Source organism: Bufo gargarizans, unplaced genomic scaffold (genome assembly GCF_014858855.1).
Source record: "Bufo gargarizans isolate SCDJY-AF-19 unplaced genomic scaffold, ASM1485885v1 original_scaffold_1263_pilon, whole genome shotgun sequence".
NCBI classification, from domain to species: Eukaryota; Metazoa; Chordata; class Amphibia; order Anura; family Bufonidae; genus Bufo; species Bufo gargarizans.
Window position 1 is genome coordinate 89,819 of NW_025334290.1, and position 27,586 is coordinate 117,404.

Genomic DNA, 27,586 nt, shown 5'->3' on the forward strand with positions numbered 1-27,586 from the left:
AAGCGCAGCATGCTGCGGTATTTTCTCCGGCCAAAAAACGTTCCGTTCCGGAACTGAAGACATCCTGATGCATCCTGAACGGATTTCTCTCCATTCAGAATGCATTAGGATAAAACTGATCAGGATTCTTCCGGCATAGAGCCCCGACGACAGAACTCTATGCCGGAAGACAAGAACGCAGGTGTGAAAGAGCCCTTAACCATGAGATTGACCCCTTGACCTTTGTAGGGGCAGGAACACAGAGTTTAAAAGGCCACCACCCACTCTCACCCTCAGTGTTTCCTGTCCCTTGGGGGCACCTCACAGAGAGACCTCCTGTGGGAGGTGAAGAGGACACGGGGGGGGGGGGCAGAGCTTGGAACCCACGTGTGCGCACGCGCGCGCTGATGATGTCAGTTGCGAGGCCTGCGGTTAAAAGTGGCAGATTCAACAGGCATCGCTGCTTCAAGTGTGGTGTTCCTACTCCAGGATAGGATGTCGGCTCCTGATGCCCCTGCAGGCCAGATGGATTCTACAGACCCCCCCTTGGCTACTCCAACCGTAAGTTCCCCTCTGGGGAGAATATGTATCACTTTGACATGCTTAATGTGTATGGTCTTCTGATACCTGGTTACTACTCTCTTATAGAGATTGAAAGAGCCCAGAATTAAATCCAAAGTCTCTAGATGTGCATCTTGTACCAAGAGACTTCCTGAAAATCTAAAGCTAAGTTATGCTCTATTGCTTTCTCTGGAGAATCCGTTTTTGGACCGGTCTTAGACTCTATTCTCAAAAAAGCAGCTGACAAAAAGAAAGGGTTCCCTGAGGAAAGTAAAAAGAAGCCCTTTCGTTCCTTTAACCCTCAGTCCAAATCCTATAAAGGCAAAGCAAAATCGTGGAGTTGGAGCTATCAAAATGGGGGGAAAGGCAGAGGTTTCCTTCTCAATCCCCAAAATAAACAATCCGATAAACAATGACGCCAAGGTTGGGGGAAGATTGAGAAGTTTTCTATCCCAGTGGACCTTGGACATCATAAAAAACGAATACAGGATAGAATTCTCCTCAACCCCTCCAAAGAAGTTCCTGGATAACCTCCCACAGCCAGAGCGTGTTAGAAAAAATTTGGAAGGGAGTCTTAGATTTAGAAGTTCCCGAACTAGAAAAGGGAAAAGGTTATTATTCAAACCTTTTTTTAGTCCAAAAACCAGATGGGTCTTCCTGTACTATTATAAATCTAAAAGGGTTAAACAAAGCCATTACCTACAGGAAATTCAAAATGGAGTCTATATCTTCCATTATCCCTTTAATCAAAAATGGAGCCTTCATGACGTCCATAGATCTAAAATACGCCTATTACCACGTCCCCATACACAAAAATTCTCAAAAATACCTCAGATGTCATCTTTACCACAAGAAAAGTTGGTATCTTTCAAGGAAAAGATAAAGAGATTCCAATCCCAAAGTCAGTGTTCTATCAGGAATGCCATGAGCCTTCTGGGAATGATGACCTCGTGCATCACCCTAGTGCCATACCAATACTATAATAACTCAATCCTGGATACTAGGGAAGTGGGACAGAAAAAGATAACCATCCCCCAACGTGTAAAGTCAGATATAAACTGCTAGACGGAAAAGAAGACTCTGTCGAGGGGCATAACCTGGTTGAGAAATCCAGAAGTCCAGATCGTGACAGATGCAAGAGGCACGGGCTGGGAAGCAAAGGTAGCCTCCTCAAACTACCAGGGCAGGTGGTCAAACGAAATAAAACAAAGATCATCAAACTATCGAGAGTTGAGAGCTGTCTGGGAGACTCTAAAAGTATCCCAAAAACTATTGTCTGGAAAACATCTAAAAATATTCCCCGACAATGTAACAACTGTGGCCTACCTAAAACACCAGGGGGGCACAAATTCTCCAAGCCTAAAGGGTCTGGCGGAAAGAATATTCTTCTGGGCAGAAAGAAATGTACTTTCAGTCACAGCGATCCATCTAAAGCAGGCATGTCCAAACTGCGGCCCTCCAGCTGTTGCTAAACTACAACTCCCAGCATGCCCTAATAGCTGTAAGCTATCCAGGCATGCTGGGAGTTGTAGTTTAGCAGCAGCTGGAGGGCCGCAGTTTGGACATGCCTGATCTAAAGGGTTCAGAAATCATAGAAGCCGACTACCTCAGCAGAAAAACTTTAGACCCAGGGGAGTGGTCCCTAAATAAAGAAATTTTTCATAAAATTTCCAGAAAATGGGGAGTCCCTTAAATAGACCTATTTTCGTCAAAAAATAACACGAAAGTGGCGCGGTTTTGTTCTCTAAACCCCATTGGCAGTCAACGCTTTTTCACCTGGACCTGGAACCTCGCTTATGCTTTTCCTCCCTGGGCCCTAATTATTACTGCAGAAGATAATGGAAAATACCTCTCCAGAAGGACATTCTATCACAGGGTCCCATCCTTCATCAAGATCCCAGCATGTTCAATTATCAGCATGGATCCTAAACGCGAGATCTTAAAGAGTAAAGGTCTTTCAGAAAAGGTTATTACTACTGTAAAAGCCAGCAGAAAAAGAGTTACTTCAGCAATCTATCTAAAAAATTGGAAGAAAATACTGCAGTTGGCTGGGACAAGATTCACCAATAAATTCTCCCCCAAGTATCGAGAAGATTTTAGATTTTCTCGAGAGGGGGCTAAATATGGGCCTCAGACCCAGTACACTAAAGGTACAGATATCCGCTTTGGGTGCATGCTATGATACAAATCTAGCCAGCCATAGGTGGATAAGAAGAATTGTAAGAGCTGCTTCTAGACTAAGACCATCTATAACCCCACGGATTCCCCAGTGGGATTTAAACCTGGTCTTGAAAGGTCTAATGAAATCTCCATTTACTCCCTTACAGGACATTTCAATTAAACATCTTACTTTCAAAGCTGCTTTCTTAATAGCTATAACATCAGTTAGACGCCTGGGAGAGATTCAGTCTCTCTCCTGCTGAGAACCCTATCTCTGTCTTTCCGGACAGGATAGTTTTGAAACTGGATCTGGGTTTTCTTCCAAAAGTCGTCACAGATTTTAATAGAGACCAAGAAATTGTCCTCCCTTCTTTTCCTTAAGATGTCATCTGAGGAACATTTTCAACTCCTGGATGTCAGGGAGACTATTATACAATACCTGGCAGCGACAAAAAAATTCTGAAAAGATGACAATCTTCTTATTCAGTTTGCTGGTCAAAACAAGGGGTGAGAAGCATCCAAGGCTTCTATAGGTCGTTGGATTAGGTGAACTATATCCTGCTGTTACCAAATGTCAGGCCTTACTAGTCCCACAAATATAAGAGCCTATTCCACAAGAGCAATGGCATCTTCATGGGCTGAAAGAGCTGGCGTTACCCTAGACAAAATCTGTAGAGCCGCCACCTGGTCTAATATAAATACGTTCATAAGATATTATCGTATTGATGTGTCTGCTTCTGTTGATTTGACCTTTGGACAGAAGGTCCTGCAAGCAGTCTCCCTCCCTACTAAGTAATCTGTGTTCCTGCCCCTACAGAGGTCAAGGGGTCAATCTCATGGTTAACTCAAGGAAACAGAATTACCGGTAAGTCTAATTAAGTTTTTTAGTTTTTTTTTTCTCATTTGCTGGTGGTTGCTGCACAGGAGTGGGGTTAAGGGTTCCGGGTTTAGGGGGATATCAATGTGAAATATTGTACTTTCGATATTCTTTTGTATTCTGGAATACCGTGCTTTGGGGTTGTTACTGTCATTTTTGTATGTTATAAAAACTCTATAAAAATGATCTGATGCAAAACAAATGTATCATACAGCATGATAAAAATGGTGCATCTTTAGACTCACTGGGGGTTATTTATTATGACCCTCTATGCCTAATTTACGTCTCATGCACACAAACGTATTTTCTTTCCGTGTCCATTCCAGATTTTTTGCGGACCATATGCAGAACCATTCATTTTAATGGGTCTTGAAAAACATTCCGTTTCTGTATGTCTGTTCCGCAAAAAAATAGAACATGTCCTATTATTGTCCGTATTACAGACAAGGATATCTCTGTTCTATTAGGGGCCAGCTGTTCCATTCTGCAAAATATGGAACGCACACGGACGTCATCCGTATTTTTTGTGGATCCGTGTTTTGCGGACCGCAAAATACATGCGGTCGTGTGCATGAGGCCTAAGGATAAGGCATGGGCAAGTCATAAATTAAGCGCATACTCCAGCAACACAGGGGAAATCAAAGAATGGCGTAAAAAGCCGGTCTTTGATAAAGGATCCACACAGTCTAAATGTATGCTGTCTACGTTTTAAACAGGATTAGTAAATCTGCACCTGGGTTTTCCGCTCAAAAAGGTACAACGTTCAAGGCCACATGGATTTTAAATGAGGGGTATCCAAATTGCCCATGACAAGGATAGTAAAACCACATCCACACCTTCACCACAGTAACTTTCTATATGTACTGCCTATCACATTTAGACGTTATAATAGTATCCTTACTGGTCTAGGAAGGTTTAGGGGTTAATACTTAAAATCCCCGGTGGTCTAGGTTGGTGGTTTACAGTGGGCTACGTCAGCCTCTGAGCCCCATAGTGGCAACTAAGGCCTCATGCACACAACCGTATGTATTTTGCGGTCCACAAAAAACGGATACGCAAAAGATACGGATGACGTCCGTGTGCATTCCGTATTTTCTGGAACGGAACAGCTGGCCCCTAATAGAACAGTCCTATCCTTGTCCGTAATGCAGACAATAATAGGACATGTCCTTTTTTTTTGTGGAACGGAAATACGGACATATGGAAACGGAATGCATACGGAGTACCTTCCGTTGTTTTTTTTGACCCGTTGAAATGAATGGTTCTGCATACGGTCCACAAAAAAAACTGACACTGAAAGAGAATACGTTTGTGTGCATGAGGCCTAAGGCTGTAGATACATCTTTGGTAATGAAATATATATTTTTTTTAAATCACATAAAATGGAAGTCCTCCTTAGGCTACTTTCATACTCGCGTTTGATGCGGATCCGTCATGGATCTGCACAAATGCTTCCGTTCAGATAATACAACCGCATGCATCCGTTCAGATCCGTTTGTATTATCTGTAACCTAGCCAAAACGTCAATGGGGGACGGATCCATTTTCTATTGTGCCAGATTGTGTTAGTGAAAACGGATCGGTCCCCATTGACTTACATTGTGTGTCAGGCGGACACCAAAACGTTGCAAGCAGCATTTTGGTGTCTGCCTCCAGAGCGGAATGGAGGCGGAACGGAGGCAAACTGATGCATTCTGATGCAACTGATCCTTATCCATTCAGAATGCATTAAGGCAAAACGGATCCGTTTTGGACCGTTTGTGAGAGCCTTGAACTGATCTCAAAAACATAAAACAAAATGCCAGTGTGAAAGTAGCCTTAGAGTCTAATTAATTTACTGACGACTGAAGAGAATAGGATATCTCTTGCAGCTGATCTAGTTCACAGTATGGAGAAGATGTAGAAATGTTATTTGAAGATCAAGGATCTCAGAGAAAAAGTAAGAATTCTGGATAAAGGTTAAAACATCTAAGAACCTTTGATGATTCCAGGCAGGGTACTCACATTTCAGGATCATTTCCATCTTTATTACTGGGCTTTGGATTTTGTGCCTTTGTGACTTCTGAGGTCTTGGGTTTTAGTTTTGGTTGTTTTCCTGAGCCTAGTAAAGAAAATTCAAGGATTAGTAATTTAAAGGGGTTATTCCATCAGACAATCTCCTTCTAACAACACTAAAACCAGCCCTGTACCTCACATGTATCCAGGGATCTCCCCATTCACTGCTCCAATTGTTCTGCTAGATTTATTTCCATCTGGCAGCTCAGGGAGACGTGTCCTTTCTAAGGGGGCATGTCCTGTCTGCTGCAGCTCTTTCATTGAAACTGGCAACAGCTTCTAACAGAAGATATGACTGGTGGCAGTTGAAGGTTTAACCACCTCCGGACCGCCTAACGCAGATGTGCGGTCCGGAGGTGGCAGCGCTGCGCACAGTCACGCATATACGCGTCATCTCGCGAGACGCGAGATGACGCGAATATGCGCGCGCGCATGCGCAGTTTGCGCCGGCATTTCGCACAGCAGTATTTCGTCAGCAACCTGCCAGCCAATGATTGTGGCTGGCAGGTTGCTGATTTTTAAAAAATCCAATCAAAGTGCCAGATATCAGATCATATTAGTAAATATGATCTGATATATGGCTGCCTGCTCCTCTGCTGGTTCTTTTCGTCGGTTGGATCCAGCAGAGGAGCAGGCTTCACAGTGAGTACACCAAACACTACACTTTAGCCCCTGATCACCCCCCTGAACCCCAATTAACCCTTTGATCACCCCTTTGATCACCCCTGTCAATCACAAGTGAAAAGAAAAAAGTGATCAGTGCAAACTGTCACTTTTTTTTTTCACTGTTATTGACCGTTAGGTTTTAGGTATAGTTTAGGTCCCTTGGTTAGGTAGTTAGCGATCAGTTAGCGCCCAGCCCACCGCACCGCAGTCCGTTATTCGCTGATTAGCGTATCGCTAATCAGCATTTGTACTTTTATAGTATCTGGAAGTGATCAAAACTGATCACGGTCAGATCTATAATAGTACTAGTGTCACTTTAGTTCGCCCTCCACCCAAAACGCAGTGTTTGCCCGATCAGGCCTGATCGGTCGCCCACACCCGCCCCACCGCAGTGACAAAAAAAAATGTTTTTTTGATCACTGCACATTCACTTTACACGCACTGCGGCGATAAAAAAATCTGTTTTGATATTTTTTATCAACCGCAGCGGCCTCCGGTACTTCGCTAGCCTCCCCTTTGTAAGACAGGCTTGCTTTTTTTTTCTTGGGTAGTCTCAGGGAATACCCCTAAATTTAGTTGCCCACATGTCTAACAGGGGGTATTCTTATGAAGAGGCCTACAGGCTTCTGACCCAGTCGGATGAGGAGTGGGAACCCTCATCTGATGAATCCAGCGGGTCAGAATACGAACCTGTAGAAAGCAGTGGCTCTCTGACCCAAAGTTCGGACGAGGAGGCTGAGGTCCCTGATACCACCAGGCGTACCCGGCCCCGTGTCGCTAGACCGCAGGTTGCGCAGGATCCGCTTCAAGAGCAGCAGAGTGGGGCTGGTGCTGTCGGATTACGTGGTGAGGCATACACCAGCAGCCCAGCCCTCCCTGGACCTAGTACCAGCACTGCCGTACAACCTGGTGAAGTAGCGAGCACCAGAAGGGCAGTTGAAGCTGGTACGGTGGCACGTGCAGTAGTGACCCCGTCGCAGCCACCGCAAAGACGTGCCCGTAGAGCCCCTAGAATCCCAGAGGTGCTGGCAAACCCTGATTGGCAGTCCCCAACTTCAGCCGCACCCGTAGTTTTCCCTTTCACTGCCCAGTCTGGAGTTCGGGTTGAGACAGCTCAGATCGGTTCGGCCCTGGGATTTTTTGAGCTGTTCTTGACTGCGGAGCTTTTAGACATAGTTGTGGCCGAAACAAACAGGTATGCCACACAATTTATCACCGCTAACCCGGGAAGCTTTTATGCCCAGCCTTTCCGGTGGAAACCAGTCCAAGTTTCCGAACTTAAAACTTTTCTGGGCCTCCTCCTCAACATGGGCCTGACAAAAAAGCATGAATTGCGGTCATATTGGTCCACGAACCCGATTCATCACATGCCCATGTTCTCTGCTGCCATGTCCAGGGCACGTTTTGAGGCCATCCTGCGGTTCCTGCACTTTAGTGACAACACCGCCTCCCGTCCCAGGGGCCACCCTGCTTTTGACCGGCTCCACAAAATTCGGCCCCTCATAGACCATTTCAACCAGAAATTTGCAGATATTTATACCCCAGAGCAAAACATCTGCATAGACGAGTCCCTGATACATTTTACCGGGCGCCTTGGCTTCAAACAATACATCCCAAGCAAGCGCGCCCGGTATGGGGTCAAATTGTATAAGCTCTGTGAAAGGGCCACAGGCTATACCCACAAATTTCGTGTCTATGAGGGAAAAGATCAGACCCTGGAGCCGGTCGGTTGCCCTGACTACCTGGGGAGCAGTGGGAAGACAGTTTGGGACTTGGTGTCACCCTTATTCGGCAAGGGGTACCATCTTTATGTGGACAATTTTTACACAAGTGTGGCCCTCTTTAGGCATTTGTTTCTAGAACGGATTGGCGCCTGTGGTACCGCGCGAACTAGTCGCGCGGGCTTCCCCCAACGGCTCGTTACCACCCGTCTTGCAAGGGGGCAGAGGGCCGCACTGTGTAACGAAGAACTGCTCGCGGTGAAATGGAGAGACAAGCGTGACGTTTACATGCTCTCCTCCATTCACGCAGACACGACAATACAAATTGAGCGAGCAACCCGTGTCATTGAAAAGCCCCTCTCAGTCCACGACTATAACCTCCACATGGGAGGGGTGGACTTCAATGACCAGATGTTGTCTCCGTATTTAGTTTCCCGACGCACCAGACGCTGGTATAAGAAGGTGTCTGTATATTTAATTCAATTGGCTCTGTACAATAGTTTTGTTCTCTACAGTAAGGCTGGGAGAACTGGATCCTTCCTCAAATTTCAGGAAGAGATCATCGAGAACCTCCTGTATCCAGGAGGTTCCGTAGCCGTCTACACGAGCGACATTTCCCCAATGTCGTTCCTGGTACCTCAACCCAACAGTCACCCCGAAAAATATGTCGTGTCTGTAGCAGGAGTGGAATAAGGCGTGACACCCGCTATTTCTGTCCTGACTGTCCGGACCACCCTGCCCTATGCTTTGGAGAGTGTTTCCGGAAGTACCACTCACAGGTACACTATTAGCATAGGGATCATCTCACCAGGACAGGCACACAGGGCTATTAGGGCCCATTCACTCACTGCTGCTGCAAACGTCTCCTTTCACATGGGACAAAGTGCATAACGCACTTCGCCACATCTTTGGGCGATTTGCGCTTTGCACATTGACCCATGGGGAAGGAGAGGTTTGTTCTATAAAGGTAAAAAAACAAAAAAACAAAAAAAAAAACACACCAGTAAGCAAACACGTTAATGTTCAGTTAAAAAAGTTAAAGTTTATATGTTCTGTTGCAAAGTTAATAAAATTATTGCGTTGCGGCCTGGTTTTTTCTTTTTTATTTTTTTTTTCTTTTTTCTTTTTTCTTTTTTTACCTTCCAGGTGGACCAACCGATCGACCAGCTGCAGCACCGATGTGCATTCTGACAGAAGCATTGCGCTGCTGTCAGATTACACGCAAGTCGGTGTATGCGGCGCTGCAAGACGGGATTTTCTCCTCTGCAGTGACAGATACGTTTGCCAAGGCATACGAGCTGAGGAGGAGGCGGCGTTCCTATGCTTTGGCAAACACTTTGTATATATATATAAAAAAATAAAAATAAAAAATCCCGGCAATGATTTATTCATCCACATCGATTGATGTGAATAGAGAAATCTGGTTTGCCAGGGCATACGAGCTAAGTGGGTATGGATGTAGGGCGGAGCTCCTATGTCCTGGCAGACGCCTTTCCCCTCCATTTTTTTTTTTTGGCAGAGATTTTTTCATCCACATTGATCGATGCGAATGAAGAAATCTGTGCCGTTCATTTTTTTCTTTCAGCCCAGAGGCTGAACGGAAAAAAAAATCTCATTACCTGTATGCTCAATATAAGGAGAATAGCAGAAACTCCTAATGCTGGCCATACATGTAATGATTGCGGAGACCCTCAAATGCCAGGGCAGTACAAACACCCCACAACTGACCCCATTTTGGAAAGAAGATACCCCAAGGTATTTGCTGAGGGGCATATTGAGTCCATGAAAGATTTAAATTTTTGTCCTAAGTTAGCAGAAAGTGAGACTTTGTGAGAAAAAAAAAAAAAAATCAATTTCCGCTAACTTATGCAAAAAAAAAAAAATTTCTATGAACTTGCCAGGCCCCTCATTGGATACCTTGGGGTGTCTTCTTTCCAAAGTGGGGTCACATGTGGGGTATTTATACTGCCCTGGCTTTTTAGGGGCCCTAAAGCATGAGAAGAAGTCTGGGATCCAAATGTCTAAAAATGCCCTCCTAAAAGGAATTTGGGCCCCTTTGCGCATCTAGGCTGCAAAAAAGTGTCACACATCTGGTATCGCCGTACTCAGGAGAAGTTGGGCAATGTGTTTTGGGGTGTCATTTTACATATACCCATGCTGGGTGAGATAAACATCTTGATCAAATGCCAACTTTGTATACAAAAATTGGAAAAGTTGTCTTTTGCCAGGATATTTCTCTCACCCAGCATGGGTATATGTAAAATGACACCCCAAAACACATTCCCCAACTTCTCCTGAGTACGGCGATACCAGATGTGTGACACTTTTTTGATGCCAAGGTGGGCAAAGGGGCACATATTCCAAAGTGCACCTTTCGGATTTCACCGGTCATTTTTTACAGATTTTGATTGCAAAGTACTTCTCACACATATGGGCCCCTAAATTGCCAGGGCAGTATAACTACGCCACAAGTGACCCCATTTTGGAAAGAAGACACCCCAAGGTATTCCGTGAGGGGCATGGCGAGTTCCTAGAATTTTTTATTTTTTGTCGCAAGTTAGTGGAATATGAGACTTTGTAAGGAAAAAAGAGAAAAAAAAAAAAATCATCATTTTCCGCTAACTTGTGACAAAAAATAAAAAATTCTAGGAACTCGCCATGCCCCTCACGGAATACCTTGGGGTGTCTTCTTTCCAAAATGGGGTCACTTGTGGCGTAGTTATACTGCCCTGGCAATTTAGGGGCCCAAATGTACCTTGCAATCAAAATGTGTAAAAAATGGCCTGCAAAATCTGAAAGGTGCACTTTGGAATATGTGCCCCTTTGCCCACCTTGGCAGCAAAAAAGTGTGACACATCTGGTATCGACGTACTCAGGAGAAGTTGGGGAATGTGTTTTGGGGTGTCATTTTACATATATTCATGCTGGGTGAGAGAAATATCTTGGCAAAAGACAACTTTTCCCATTTTTTTATACAAAGTTGGCATTTGACCAAGATATTTTTCTCACCCAGCATGGGTATATGTAAAATGACACCCCAAAACACATTCCCCAACGTCTCCTGAGTACGGCGATACCAGATGTGTCACACTTTTTTGCTGCCAAGGTGGGCAAAGGGGCACATATTCCAAAGTGCACCTTTTGGATTTCACCGGCCATTTTTTACACATTTTGATTGCAAAGTTCTTCTCACACATTTGGGCCCCTAAATTGCCAGGGCAGTATAACTACCCCACAAGTGACCCCATTTTGGAAAGAAGACACCCCAAGGTATTCTGTGAGGGGCATGGTGAGTTCCTAGAATTTTTTATTTTTTGTCGCAAGTTAGTGGAATATGAGACTTTGTAAGAAAAAATAAAAAAAATAAAATCATCATCATTTTCCGCTAACTTGTGACAAAAAATAAAAAGTTCTATGAACTCACTATGCCCATCAGCGAATACCTTAGGGTGTCTACTTTCCAAAATGGGGTCATTTGTGGGGGTTTTCTACTGTTTGGGCATTGTAGAACCTCAGGAATTATGACAGGTGCTCAGAAAGTCAGAGCTGTTTCAAAAAGCGGAAATTCACATTTTTGTACCATAGTTTGTAAATGCTATAACTTTTACCCAAACCATTTTTTTTTTGTCCAAACATTTTTTTTTTATCAAAGACATGTAGAACAATAAATTTGGCAAAAAATTTATACATGGATGTCGTCTTTTTTTGCAAAATTTTACAGCTGAAAGTGAAAAATGTCATTTTTTTGCAAAAAAATCGTTACATTTTGATTAATAACAAAAAAAGTAAAAATGCCAGCAGCAATGAAATACCACCAAATGAAAGCTCTATTAGTGAGAAGAAAAGGAGGTAAAATTCATTTGTATGGTAAGTTGCATGACCGAGCAATAAACGGTGAAAGGAGTGTAGTGCCGAAGTGTAAAAAGTGCTCTGGTCATGAAGGGGGTTTCACCTAGCGGGGCTGAAGTGGTTAAACTGAGCATGTGCGACCACCAAAATGAGGTGGACAGAGAAATAAGTAAAAGAACAAACAGCAGGTGGCGCTATACAGATCCAGTTTATTAAATAGCTCAGTTGCTATGCTAAATTTAACAAAATTGAGATCCAGGTGCTAGTTTGAAAAATGTAGAATATTTTTTGTGGCACAGCCCCTTTAAATGCAAGCATAAACTTGAATTTTAAAGAACAGGCAATCTGAGCATGGAGGACCAACCAACTATGCAGGATCAACCCTATCAAACTTTGCATAATACCTGGTAGGGTTGATCCTGTTGAGTAAAAGAATACCTTTTTTCTGCAGTTTCTGGGAAATTTATATTTTATTGTTTATGAAAATGAGGGCCCCGAGGGGTGGACCTGAGTCCTTCAGCGATGGCCACTCCCCCTTTCCTTTATTGACGGGCCAGAAATCATCAGCGTCCTCTCACGGGGCCCTGTAATCCCACACTTGCACCATACATTACACAATCAGCACATGTGCAGTAGGGCAAGAAGCAGATATACTGTTCATGCACTGATGTACAGTATATTGTAAAGCACAAGATTACAGGTCTGACGATCAAGGGGAAGGAGGAGTGCTTATCATTGCACAAAGCTGGAGCTAAGGTATATCGAGGGGCTCAGGACCACCCTGGGGTGCACTGAATCCCTCATTTGCATAAACATTAAAAGGTGAATTGCTCAGTATTGTTGCTACAGATCTGCATTAAAAAGGTATGCTTATACTCAGCAGGATCAACCCCACCAGGCATTGTTCCTGGTTTATGCATTATAAACACAAATTAATTGAAAACACAATCCAACTTAAAAAATATTAAGATGTTTAGATGAATAATATGAAATAGCAGGAGCTGTTTCTTGTCCTAAATGTGATCAACCAGAGGACCAATAGTACCTTTAATGACTTGTCCAGACGTCTGACTGTGGTTCGGATCCTGGCCAGTAGAGGGGGCTGCAGGATCACTGTCTGCACTTTCTTGTGAGCTGATGGTATCCGGTTCAGAAGATGCACTTTCATGATGTGATATCTCCTCCATTAGTCTTGGTCTGATGTTTGTGGCATCTGGGTAAACATAAAGGTGGTAGAAGTATGAAATAAGGTCAATGGTTTTCTTACCCTCATTAAAAATAAATTGTCTTGATTTATTTCTTATCTTAGATTTTCCACATTGGTAAAGATGTCTACACTTTACACATTTTCCTTCTGAATGTCAGCAGAAACCAAAGTATTCTTTATAATAACCATTTACTTGGTAAAGCAAGGGATTTTCTGGGTAAGGGTATGGCCACATGTGCAAGTTTGTTATGTCGTTTTTTAAGCCAAAATCAGGGGTGCATCATCAAAGGAGAGAAAGTATTAAGGTCCATTCACACGTCTGCAATTTCGTTCTGCATTTTGCGGAACGGAATTGCGGACCTATTGATTTCTATGGGGCAGCACGATGTGCTGCCCGGATACGGAATTGCACTTCCAGGTCCGCAATTCCGTTCCCGAAAAAAATAGAACACGCCCTATTCTTGTCCGCAATTGCGGACAATAATAGGCATATTCTAAGTGCCGGCAATGTGTGGTCCGCAAAATGCAGAACGCACATTGCCGCTGTCCGTGTTTGGTGGATCCGCTAAACATGTTACGGACGTCTGAATGGAGCCTTAGGTACAGATACTTCTCTCTATTTAATTTTTTTTCTCCACTCCTGGTTGTGCCTTCAAAAACTGCATTAAAATACCTGCACACGTGGCAATACCCTTACCCTTAAGTTGTGAAATACGTGCCGTTTTTCAGCACAGATTCCCGTGTGGAAAAACCGCAGCGTAGTACAGAACATGCAAAGTATATCAAATTACACAAATCTCATGTCCACTTTGCAAATTTTTTCTGTACGGAAATTGACCCGATTTCCAAATCTGCAGCATGCAGTTATGTTTGCGGTTTTAGTTGCGGATTTCACCTTTTTCCACTCAAGGATGGGATCTGCAGCAAAACTGCATCAAATCTGCTGTTAGAATTTGCGGATTTTTGTTCAGATATGCTGCAGAAACACACATAAATCTGCACAGAAATTCTTGTGGATCTTATGTGCATTCACCCGCACCTGTGTGCAGGCGTCCTTATAGATATTAATGACCGGGTTCAGAGCTTGGATGCTCCCCTTGTCCTGCGCTGGATCGTGCAGGGCAAGGGCTTTTTTTCATTTTCTACTGCTGGGTGACCAATAGGTGTGTATAACAAAAGATCCGTGTGTGTATACAGCCATCTGACCAATGTTTGGTCAGAAAATCTGTCAGATAATCTGTTGGTGTAATACAGGCCTAAAACTATTACTAGGTTTACTAAGGAACAGTGGTAACAATACTCGTAATTGTAATTCTCTAAGTTGAAGCTATTCTGCTTTAAATAACAATCCAACCGTTATAGGGGTTATCCGACTTGCACTAACCCATGTGTGGGCCACTTCCGGGTCACGTGTCATACATTTGGCACTTGATTCCTATTCTGGAGTTAGAACCCACAGCACGCATGCGCTGTTCTTACACCATGTAAGATCATGTCCTCAATGTACAGCAAGTGATCCCAGAAGTGGCCAGGAGTGCAGTGCAAGTCAGATAACCCCTTTAAATATGTAGGTCTTTATTTTCGCATGACTGTTCTTTTTATGTACCAATCATTCTCATGTCTAAAGTGATTTTACGGGAATTAAAATACTGATGATGTATCCTCAGGATAGGTCATCAATATCAGATCGGCGGAGGTCCGACACCTGGCACCTTCGGCGATCAACTGGTTGAAGAGGAGGCTGTGCTCCATGCAAGAGCTTGCTTCCCTTCATTGTTTACCTGCTCGCCATCGACACTGTAGCAGTGAGCAGGTATAATTACACATAAGCCGTCCCATTCACTTGTATGGGACTGCTCATTCCTATACACTTGAATCATGTGGCAAGTTTGCCTATGTGCTGCCAACCAGTGGTTGTGTTGTGTATTGCATGTCAAGGATTTTGACAGCATGTTGTCATGAAACAAAATTAATACAATATAGAGTCCTTAAAGGGATTCTGTCACCTCGTTTTTGGTTATAGAGCTGTGGACATGCACGGCTAGATCACCGCTAGCATGTCCTATAGGGCTGTGTCCTTTTATTTAGTTTAAAAATTGATTTTAGAGATATGCAAATGAGCTTTGTAAGGTGCCCAAGGGGCTGCACTAACCTTCCTGGTGCCCATCCACGCCCCCCTGTGAAGGAGCCCAGCACCGCCTATGTCCTCCGATGCCAGCACAGGGAAGGAACACTATACAGGCACTGCGCATGCGCGAGCTCGCACATCGCGACATTACGGCAATCTAACTGTGACGAGAGGAGGAGATTTGGAGGACGCAGGCGGTGCTGGGCTCCTTCACAGGGGGTGTGGCTGGGCACCAGGAAGGTTAGTGCAGCCCCTTGGGCACCTTACAAAGCTCATTTACATATCTCTAAAATCATTTTTTAAACTAAATAAAAGCCCTATAGGACTGGTATATTGCAGACATGCTAGCGGCGATCTAGCTGTGCATGTCCGCAGCTCTATAACCGAAAACGAGGTGACAGAATCTTTTTAACCAAATTAGAGCCAAGGTAAAGGTGGGCACATCTGCATTCTACTGTATTTTGTATTAGTTACAGAATGCACAGCAAAAAACTGAAATAAATCTGTTTTTATGAACACAGCCTTAGTTATACATTTGCAGCCAAATCAAAACCTAGCAAAACATCTGCAAATGCTAGTTTGTTGAGTGATCTCATCTTTCATGTGGCATCAAAAAGCACCAAAATATTCAGTGGTTGGCAGGCAGCACATTGCCAGCAAACAATGGAGCTGTATAGGGTGGAACGATTTCATGTAAATGCAGCAAAAGAAGGGCAATAACTGCTAATGAACTTTCCCAATCACTGCCCACTCTGTTGTCCCACATAAAAGGTCCCTAAGATTGGTTGAGCGATCCAGTCTGGTGAAGTTTTCAGCCCAGGGAAGGTGCTCAGATTAATTTAGATAGGGGCTTCCCCAGTAAAGGACTTCCAGTGATGGAAATCATTCTGAGACCCCAGCCCCCACTTAGGCCTCTTTCACACTACCATATGGCTATTTCAGTGTTTTGCATTCAGTTTTTCACGGATCCGTTTTTTTGTTTCCATTGTTTTTCCGTTTCCGTTACATTTTTCCGTATGGCATATACAGTATACAGTAATTGCATAGAAAAAATTGGGCTGGGCATAATATTTACAATAGATGGTTCTGCAAAAACGGAATGGATACGGAAGACATACGGATGCATTTCCGTATGTGTTCAGTTTTCTTTTGCGGACCCATTGACTTGAATGGAGCCACGGAACATGATTTGCGGGCAATAATAGGACATGTTCTATCTTTGAACGGAACCGAAAAACGGAAATACGGAAACGGAATGCATACGGAGTACATTGTTTTTTGCGGAACCATTGAAATTAATGGTTCTGTATACGGACTGTATACAGAACGCAAAAAACGGCTGCAAAAACTGAAAAAAAAAAACATGTAGTGTTAAAAAAGGCCTGCACATGTCCATTGTAATTGCATCATAAACCTTTTTGATTATTTTTTACACACAGGTCATAAATCCCAAATAAGTCAAACAGGAGATTTATCGATAAACCCTTGTGACAAGTGACTGGCTCCAAATGGATTTGTCTTCTGCTGACCCTTGTAGTCCATGAGTAAGCCTGGTGGGCTAGTTATTTTAGATTGTTTTGAAAAGTAAAACTAAAAATGATGACTTGTCACCTGGTAAAGGATGGTGGCCCTCCTTTTTTGTCCGTTGTTCTGTTTCATGTTTTATTTGCTGTTGCTCTCCTCGCTCGTTTTCTTTCTCTTGGCCTGATTTATGATAATCTTTCTGCTATAAAGTAAAGAATTAATGAAAATACCTCTAATTGGGCATTATTACAACATACCAGTAAGTGAATGCAGCCATTTGTTCTTTACGTGTATTTAAGTACAGTGGCCCCTCAAGATACAATGGCCTGGGGATTAGAGATGAGCGAATTTCATATTTTGAAATTCGTTCACTCTTCGTTTGGTGGTAGAAGCAGAATTGCATTATGGATTCAGTTACCACGGACCATAACGCAATTCTATGACGGATTGCATAACGGAATGCCTTTAGAGGCATTCCGTTATTCATTCCATCATAATAGAAGACTATGGGCTGCAAAACGGATCCATTCCGTTTCTGTTATGTCCTCTCCTGCATAACGGAAACGGGACGGATCCGTTATGCAGGCCATAGACTTCAATTATGATGGAATGTCTCTACAACATTTTCAGCATATAATTATTTTTTTTTTATAAACTTTCAGATTTTTATTAGGTTTTTCAGTACAGATAAACGCATACAAGCATTCACTTAAGATGTCATCTAGACAAAGCTGACATCCTTAAAGTTTGTGCATTATTTTCATGAGTAGTAAACAAGGCTAAAGCATTAGTCGTGTCTTGACAAAGCCACTCACCAAAACCTCCTCCAGTCATGTTTCAAAGAGGACCTTGATGATTACAAAGCAGTCGATGGTATACTGGACGCATAGTGAGACGCGCACCACAACTCCCATCTTTATAATGCCAGGGAGCTTTCCTGATATGAACCTGCATATATACATTCATGTTGCATATATTGGTTAACTAGGGCTATTAATGCTGAAATATTCGGGGTGATAGGTAGTTTCCCAGCATATAATAGTCTTTCCTCGGCCATCGTAAGCGGAAACTAGACTCAACATACATTGTCTCAGATTCAGATCCAACCAATCAACATGGCCATTTTACTGGTAAAAATCAATACTGTTTGACCAGTAGCTTCTCTTTACAGTATAGTGCGGTACTACATCTCCTGTACTGCCCTCTGTACCAGGATGAACGGCTCCTTTAGACAGCAGGCGAGGACAGCTCTATTTTAGCTTTCTGGAACATTGTGTGCCATATAGGACCACGAAGAAGCTCCTGTCCTCATCATAGACAGTGATTTACAGCTTCCAGCTGATATATGTAAGGACTTGCTTTATCTGCCTTAGGCCTCTTTCACACTTGCGTTGTCCGGATCCGGCGTGTACTCCACTTGCTGGAATTACATGCTGGATCCGGAAAAACGCAAGTGTACTGAAAGCATTTGAAGACGGATGGCAGTCTTGCCATAGTAGTAGTGGGGAGTGGGGGAGCGGTATACTTACAGTCCGTGCGGCTCCCGGGGCGCTCCAGAATGACGTCAGAGCGCCCCATGCGCATGGATGACGTGCCATGTGATCACGTCATCCATGCGCGTGGGGCGCCCTGACGTCACTCTGGAGCGCCCCGGGAGCCGCACGGACGGTAAGTATACTGCTCCCCCGCTCCCCACTACACTTTACCATGGCTGCCAGGACTTTAGCGTCCTGGCAGCCATGGTAACCATTCAGAAAAAGCTAAACGTTGGATCCGGCAATGCGCCGAAACGACGTTTAGCTTAAGGCCGGATCCGGATCAATGCCTTTCAATGGGCATGAATTCCGGATCCGGCCTTGCGGCAAGTCTTCAGGATTTTTGGCCGGAGCAAAAAGCGCAGCATGCTGCGGTATTTTCTCCGGCCAAAAAACGTTCCGTTCCGGAACTGAAGACATCCTGATGCATCCTGAACGGATTTCACTCCATTCAGAATGCATTAGGATAAAACTGATCAGGATTCTTCCGGCATAGAGCCCCGACGACGGAACTCTATGCTGGAAGAAAAGAACGCAAGTGTGAAAGAGCCCTTAGTTATCCTGCTTATTTTCTTAAATTTTCACTTTCCCTTATCTTGACATGACATTTTGCAGCTTTGGAACCATTTACTAGTTTTCTATAGATTTATGGACTCATGTTACAATGGTTTCAACATATCATGGTCATCCGGGAGCCAATTAAAGCGGCTGTGCCAAGATTATAAGTAGAGATGAGCAAATCGAAGTTGATGAAGTGGAATTCAATCCGAATTTCAGGAAAAATTCGATTTGCACCGAATCCCAATTTCCTCATGCTTCGTGGTAACAGATCACATTTTCTCCTAAAATGGCTGCTGCTTGTGTTAGGACATGGAGCAAGAAACTCTGGCAACGAGGGATCACCCACAATGCCATGCATGCAGCCAATCAGCAGCCAGCCAGCCCTGTGATGTCACTGCCCTATAAATAGCCTCAGCCATCTTGGAGTCAGCCATTTTCCAGTGTACTAAGCGCTAGGGACAGTGCTAGGAAAGACTTTAAAACTTTTATTTTGCTGTATAGAAGTTCAGGGAAAGGATAGGGAGGAATCATTCCACAGTATTGAAGCAGAACAGGGTTCAGTAGGGGAGTTTACAGCCTGGGTAATAGGAACAATCCTATTACACCTTGCTGCAATGACTCCGGATCCAAATTGCCATTATACAGCTCTGTAATTCCAGCAGACCGTTCTTGTTATTGGGGTGCAAGTGCTGTTTGATACAGTCATTAACAGGGTTTATTACAAGGAAACATTTCTACGTTTTATTTGCCCTTGTGCGGTGCAGTTATATGTTCTAAAGCATTTTTTGGCTTGTATTAGTAGGGAAAAAAAGGACTTGTTAGCTGTTGTGTGGTGAAGTGAGAAAACTACAGCCCTTTTTGGCGTGTATTAGTGGCAAAAAAAATATATATTATTTGCCGTTCAGCGGTGCAGTTATATGTTCTAAAGCCCTTTTTGGCGTGTATTAGTGGCACAAAAAAATATATTATTTGCTGTTCAGCGGTGCTGTTATATGTTATAAAGCCCTTTTTGGTGTGTATTAGTGGGAAAAAAGGGGCTTATTAGCCGTTGTGTGGTGAAGTGCGAAAATTACAGACTTTTTTGGTGTGTATTAGTGGCAAAAAATATATATATATTTTCTCTTCAGCGGTGTAGTTATGTGTTCTAAAGCCCCTTTTGGCATTTATTAGTGGCAATTTTTTTTTAATTATTTTCTGTTCAGCGGTGCAATTATATGTTCTAAAGCCCTTTTTGGTGTGTATTAGTGGCACAAAAATATATATTATTTGCCTTCAGCGGTGCAGTTATATGTTCTAAAGCCCTTTTTGGCGTGTAATAGTGAAAAAAGGGGCTTATTAGCTGTTGTGTGGTGAAGTGAGAAAATTACAGACTTTTTTGGAGTGTTTTAATTTCCTTTTTATTTATTTATTTGATCTAACAGTATGTCAGACAGAGAAGTGCCAGGCCCTGCACAGGGGAGGGGCAGAGGCCTTAATGTTTCTGGCACAGGCACAGGTCGCAGCAGAGTAAGGGGGCGTGGCAGCAGGAGTTGCAGCAAGAGGCCTGAGCCCCCAGTGTCATCTAGTGGTAGTGTCTTGACCAGCAACCCAGAGGTTCTTGAATGGTTAACTCGGTCATCCACTTCGTCCCAAGTGACATCAGACACCCCCAGCCAAGAGTTGGTGGGTTCGTCATACACAACCCTTAGTTGGCATGGCCTGGGAGCACGCCCTGTGCCCTCACCTGTCCTCAATCTGCCTCTGTCCTTTTCTGTTCCCTCAGCCAGAGAAGTATTATATGCTGTGGGCTCAGCTCCACTATACAGCGAGGACGAGCAACTAGAGGACAGTTAGCAGCTACTGGCCAGCCAAGATGTGGAGGAGACATCCGCCGCTTCCTCCGGGAGGCAGGCAAGTAGTGATGAGTGTGGCGTGGGAGCTGGTGTTGCGAGCAGTCAGCTCCTGACCCAGAGAACATTGAGGAGGACATCAGTGACGTGCAGACAGTACTCGATGATGATAATGTAGCTGTGGTGGACTCTGCACCTTTCAGAGAACTGATGGCTTGTGCCGAGCCGAGGTGGAGAGTCCCAAGCTGTCATTTCTTTGCCAAAAAGGCAGTACCAGCCCTGATCATGTAGAACAGAAGGTGGGCCAGTCCTTGAGCCTGTCGGTGTCTGCCAAAGTGCACGGCAGCGCCGATGTGTGGAGCTTTAACTACGGTCACGGACAATACATATCCCTTACGACCTACTGGATAAATGTGGTTCCTGCACAGCCACACCAGAAACTTGGCCAGGTGACACCGCTTCCGCCACTACGTTCTCACGCTGTTGGGCCTGCGACAATGTCCGCCTCTGCATCCTCAGCCTCCACTGCAGAGACAATTGACAGTGCCCCTCCAGCATACCACATGTGCAGTGCAATACGGTGTCATGCTGTTCTGCAACTCGTTTGCCTGGGCAAACAAAGTCGCACAGGGGAGGAACTGCTCTGTGTCCTTCATCAAGAAATCAAATCCTGGCTTTCTCTGCGTCAACTCAAAATCGGAACCATGGTGACCTGACTGACAACGGGAAGAACATGGTGTCGGCGCTGCGTCAAGAAGGTCTGAGCCATGCGCCCTACATGGCATATGTGTTTAGTCTGGTTGTCAAGCGGTTCCTGAAGTCTTCTGCCCATCTGCAAGACATCATAAAAATGGCCAGGAAACTTTGCATGCACTTCAGCCACTCGTACACCACAAAGCAGTGGCGTAACTACCAGGGAAGCAGGGGAAGCGGCTGCTTCGGGGCCCGGGCTGACAAGGGGCCCGGGAGCAGTGTCTCACACACACTTACTGTGTGTACATAACTTTACATTTTCCGGCCGGCCCCACCCCCGAAAACAACCCCTCCAAATCCCCTCCCCTTTACATTTGGTGCGGTCACATAGGGGCCAGGCCCGCCCACCCCTCCCATCCATCCTACACCCCCATTCATCAACACAGGGCCCGCTTCGGCGAGCAACTCCATCCATGATTATCTGCATTCTGCTGACTCGCTGCCTCTTCTGCCTGCATAGCGTGACACCTGCCAGAGAACAAGTCGGCAGCACGCTATGCAAACTAATCTCTTCAGGCAGCACAGTGGCAGCCCGCCCCCAAATGAAGTCCTCCTCAAGGGGCGGGGAGGCTGGGAGAAGCTGCGCATCATGGCAGAGAGGCGAGCGAAGGGAGGCACAACAAGCATGCTGCACAGCACTTTTCAGGTATGTGCCCCCCCCCCCCCCCCTTGCCTGCTGCTGCAGCTGCACTAGTACACAGTGGTTCTGGGGCCTCTCTGGGCATGAGGAAAGAGGAGGGCAGGGCAGAGTCAAAGTAGTTAACCCTTTCCTCTTCTCCTAGTCTGTCAAGTTCACAGACTTGGAGAGGAGAAGAGGTAAGACCAGTTACAGCAGCAGAAAAAGTTCTGAGTGTGCAGCCATGGCAGGCTGCAGCATGTAGCTGCCACAGGCTGCCATCCCAGTCCCACCAGCCTCCTATATAATAAAATGCATTCATCTGCTTCTGTTATAATATAGGAGGCTGGCAGAGGCTGGGATCGCCACCTGGCAGCTGCATGCTGAAGCCTTCAGCATGTAGCTGCCAGGTAGCCAGATCACAACCTCTGCCCACACTTCCTCTGCCAGCCTCCTGTACTATAGCATGCGGTACGTGGCAGCCTCCCCTCTCTGCTTGCTGTTGCGCCATCTACTAGTGCTTATTATGGCACTCTTTTAAGTTACATATACACAAATGTGATGCCAGGATGGTTCTGGGCTGGCATCAGATGCATGCATATGTGTGTCATAATAAGCACTAGTATATGGCAGAGCAGCGGAGGCAGAGAGGGGAGGCTGCCACGTACCGCATGCTATAGTACAGGAGGCTGGCAGAGGAAGGAGTGGGCAGAGGTTGGGATGAAAGTTCCAATCACCCCCTTTCACAGTGTTTTAAATATAGGTAAATACACATAAAAAAAAGCATTGCCATGTCCAAAAATGTCTTCACTATTAAAAAATATAAATAATTTTAATTCAAAAAGGGTACCAATAAAAACTACATCCACTTGAAAAAAAGCTTCAGCTCTTTAGGCAGAAATCTAAAAAAAAGTTTTAGCTGTCAAAAAATGGTGATACAAAGACAAATAGGTTTTTTCAAAGGTTTTATTTTAAGTAAGGGTCCATTCACACGTCCGTTGTTCTGGGTCCGCATCCGTTCCACAATTTTGCGGAACAGGTGCAAACCCATTAATTTCAATAGGGCCGCAAAAGATGCGGACAGCACACCGTGTTGTGTCCGCATCCGTAGTTCCAATCCGCGGCTCCCGCAAAATAAGATGGAACATGTCCTATTCTTGTCTGCAATTGCGGACAAGAATAGGCATTTCTATCATAGGGAACTATCAAAATGCGAAACGCACACGGCTGGTATCTGTGTTTTCCAGATCCGCATTTTGTGGACCGCAAAGCACTTGCGGACGTCTGAATGGACCCTAAGGGAGGGGGGCCCTGTAAAAAATTTGCTGTGGGGCCCAGTCAGTTCTAGTTACGCCCCTGCCACAAAGCACACTCTCCTTGAGCTGCAGCAGCAGAACGGCATCCCCCAACATAGGCTGATAAGCAACATTTCCACCCGTTGGAATTTCAACCTTCATATGTTGGACCGACTATATGAACAGAGAAAGGCAATAACGATTTCTTGATGTTCTAAGCGGACAGGAGTACTCCCCTGTGTAACTTTGATGTCAGCCAGTGGCAGCTCATGCGTGACACCTGCCGTTTGCTCAGGCCCTTTGAGGAGACCAGGTTATTTGTTAGTCTCCAGGACTACGGGATGAACAACGTCATTCCACTGCTTCATGTCCTGGAACAGATGCTGGTAAATCTGGGTGGTCAGGGGAATGGAGATGTGGCTCCTAGATCTCACGGCCACATGAGCCCTGTGGGGGCTGAACTGGAGGAGGAGGAGGGCATTGGAGCACAAGCAATGTGTAGCAAAATGGGTGTTTTTTTATACACAGGTGACAGGAGAGCAGGAGCAGCCAGAGGAGCTACAGGACAATGAGGAAGACGAGGCAGAGGACCCAGACACACCGTGGCAGTATGCAGTGGAGATGGAGGGCTGCAGGCAGGGAGTCCCTCCGAGTCACTTGCACAAATGGCCCGATGCATGCTCACTTGCTTGCGTAATGACAGCCGAATTGTCAGCAGAGGAATGACTTCTGGCTCTCCACCTTGTTGGACCCTCGTTACCGGTCCAAAATGGGTGCCTTTTTTACACGTGCTGGGAGGGAGGACAAACTAAACTACTATAAAGACATCCTATGTAGTCAGTTGGCCGCTGCCTATCTGCGTCATCGTCCATCCTCTCGCAGGTCTGACCGGGGGGGGGGGGGGGGGGGGGTAGCTGATGAGCAGCTTTCTTCTCCCTCCTAGTGAATAAACTACTCACCAGCAGCAGCTAGACCTGGAGCAGGATCTGAACCAGCAGGTGGTGGCATACTTGGACAGCACCCTGCCATTCCACATAGAAGATTTTCTGGAATACTGGGCAGCCAAACTGGATTTGTGGCCGCAACTGGCAGAGTTTTCCCTGGAAAAGATGTCCTGCCAGGCCAGTAGTGTGGCATCAGAGCGGGTGTTTAGTGTGGCGGGGGCCATAGTTACCCCAAGAAGAACTCGCCTGTTCACCCAAAATGTGGAGAGACTGACCTTTGTCAAGATAAATCAGGCGTGGATAAGCCAGGATTGCCACCCACCAATGCCTGATGCATCAGACTAGATCATCCATGGTGCCACACCAACACTTTGACAAAAGAGACCGGTTTCTTCTGGCTGCCTGCCTCAGCTATTATTCTGATGTTGCCATCCGCCTGATGCCACACATCTGATGCCAAGTGCTCCTTCTTTCACCCACCATCTTCAACTGGTACTGGTATTGCCACTCACCTCCCCACTAGGTCAACGGGTCACTCTGTGGTCTCCAGATGCTGCTGCCACCTCCCTACTCAGGTCTCCTGATGCTGCAGCTGCCACCTCCACACTGTCATTGTGCCACCCTGTGGCATCCTCCTGATGCTGCCGCCACCTCTACACTCTGTCATTGGGCCACTCTGTGGACTCCTGATGCTGCTGCTGCCACCTTCACACTGTTATTATGCCACTCTGTGGCCCCCTCCTGATGATGATGCTGCCACCTCCAGACTCTGTCATTGGGCCACTTTGTGGTCTACTCGTGCTGCTCCCACCTCACCACTATGTCATAGGGTCACTCTGTGGACTTCTCATGCTGTTCCCACCCTCCCTACTTCATGACTGGGCCACTATTTTGCCTTTAGGCCTGGCTGACATCATAATTTATTTGACCCTTCTTCTGATCTGTCAGAAGGAAGGAAAAATGAGACACACAACGGATCTTGTCTATGTAACCGCTGTAAGGCCTGCATGACATGGTCCCTATTTTGCATCAGAATTGGCTTATGATTTGGTAGCCAAAAGCAGGAGTGGGTACAAAACACAGAAGACCTGCAAATATTCCATTCACGTGTCATCTCTGTTTTTGATCCACTCCTGTTTTTTATGGCTTTAGCAATACTGATGGATTACTGACTAAATGCTGACCGAGTGAAGGTGGATGATCCACAGACAGGATCCGTTTTTTGGGGGTTATTGTTCTGATGGATCAGAGGAAGGGCAAAATAATCATTGACATCAATGCAAACTTACTGCTGACACCCACTCCACTCTGTCGAGGGGGCTCTACTTGTATAAGCGTTTAATAGAACAGGTTCTGTAGAAACTATGTGGAATCAGTGTATTGGTGTAAAAGGAGTGTGCTCTTTCACACTATAGTAGGATCTTGGGCCTCTGCACGGTACTTTATACCTGGCGCTAACATTGACCTGTAAGGCTGAGTTATTTGGTCAGTTTTGGCCTCATAACTGCCCAAATAAGTGAAGTGTGCAGTGATTCTAAGAGCGACGCCTGTCATCTACATGTCATACTGACTCCCTATGCATGTTACTGCAAGGAACAGTGTTCTAAACCACTATAAAGGCTCTTTGCAGCCAGGAAATAGCAGTTTTTTAATGCGATTCACTGAGAATAAAAATTCGGGGAACCGGCCGAATCTTATTTTTTAGAAATTTGCTCATCTCTAATAAGTTATCTTCTATTCAAAGGATAGGGTAAAGCTAGCTAATCTCTGGGGTTCTGACAACTGGGACCCCAATGATTTCAAGAACGGGGATCTCAATGGAGTAAGGGTGGTCCAAATAAGGGTCGTCAATCTCTGGCTCCCATAGAAAATGAATGAATGGAGTGGCGGAACACATGCGGAACCTGTCGCTCCATCATGAGGAAAACGGGATCCCCATTCTAGGAATCTTTTGTGGTCCCAACGATCAGCTACTTATCCGCAATCCTGTAAATAGGGGATAACAAACTTTGCACAACCCCTATAATATTGTAACTTGAGGGGTCACTGTACAGTACACCTTTACAAATCTCTGCTACTTTTCTACAATGTATCATTCTAAATTCCAGGCTGTTCACCTGGAAACAAAAATCTGAGCATTGTGCTGAGTTTCAAATCCACAGTACACTCATTCTTGTGCGGAATAGTTGTAGATTTTTACTGTGGATTCCACCCTTTGCAATGTGTTGCATTCCAGTAGGCTGAGATACATGATCTGCAGCAAACCATTGCAAAGAGCGAAATTCAAGAATGAACATGCCCTGATGAGGGGTGGCCTAGGAACTTAAAGTGGCCCTGGAAAAACAACTAAAAGTGGCCCCATGTTGTAGGCAGGTCCAAGCTGGCAGAAGGGCAATACAATTAGACAGGTCCAGCAAACTCATATACTGCCCTAGCAGAACCAAATACGACCATGCAGCACAAAATTCCTCCCCAGAAGCCATACCTCTGTGGTGGCCAGTGCCAGGTGCCACTTTCTGTCCTCCTCTAGTGGCTTCAGGATGACAATACATCTGGAGTCTGGAGGGCACCTGTGGCCTCAGAGAGTGTCCGATAATTACTTACCTGGCTGGTGACTGAGTGAGGCCCAGGTGGTCCTCTGGGCATCAGCCCACCAGGAAGTTTCCCTGCAGAGTCTATGACCAGTCTGCCCCTAATTCTTATACTTGTGGATGGGATTAGAAAATCCCACCGACTTTCACTTTGTTGTAAATTGTTGTGGATTTTCAATGCAGAATCCACACTGCAGATCCGCAGCAAATCTGCCACAGCTGGACGTAGCACAGACTATTATAATAGCACAGACTATTATCTAACCAGAACTAATCAGGGTTGCATTTCTACCCCAAACAATATACAGTGATTGCACATACAGTCACAGTGAAATGCTGGACATCCCTCTCAAATATTGCATAAGTACAGCACTGAGCACATCCAAGGTAAGACATAAAGCTGTTTACGGTGTTCTCAGGAAAATGATCAGACTATAAATTGAGCCACATACTGTAAGGACACTGTGTCTCTTGTTATTCAGCTTGTCAGTGTATGCGTATGAAGAAGACCCCTGCTCTAATGCCAGTATGGTCGAATCCAGCTGCTCTTTGTCCGATGTGCTCCTGCTAGAAGCCTCTGCTTGTATCTGATAAGAGAGGAGTGCAGTACAGCAAATTAGTGTATTTTTGTGTCAATCACTGAGTTGTTGAATGAAACAATTTTTAAAGGTTTATTGTAGTTATGATAAATAATTTTGCCTAGAACATCATTTATTACATACATGATCGTAGTACA

The 27,586-nt window shown here is 45.0% G+C and overlaps 1 protein-coding gene across 4 annotated transcripts in view; it reads right to left on the reverse strand.

Moving 5' to 3' along the window:
* KIAA2012 (KIAA2012 ortholog) overlaps positions 1-27,586 on the reverse strand; it is a 206,418-nt gene that overhangs the window by 35,051 nt on the left and 143,781 nt on the right. For 2 of the 4 annotated variants that reach the window (XM_044273881.1, XM_044273879.1), the window contains exons 18-21: positions 27,303-27,437; positions 16,814-16,928; positions 12,913-13,080; positions 5,581-5,677 (exon numbers count right to left, since the gene is read on the reverse strand). In XM_044273881.1, coding sequence (XP_044129816.1) covers positions 5,581-5,677; positions 12,913-13,080; positions 16,814-16,928; positions 27,303-27,437 — 515 coding nt within the window. The remainder of the gene's footprint in view (positions 1-5,580; positions 5,678-12,912; positions 13,081-16,813; positions 16,929-27,302; positions 27,438-27,586) is intronic. The other 2 variants (XM_044273880.1, XM_044273883.1) reach the window with 2 other exon arrangements.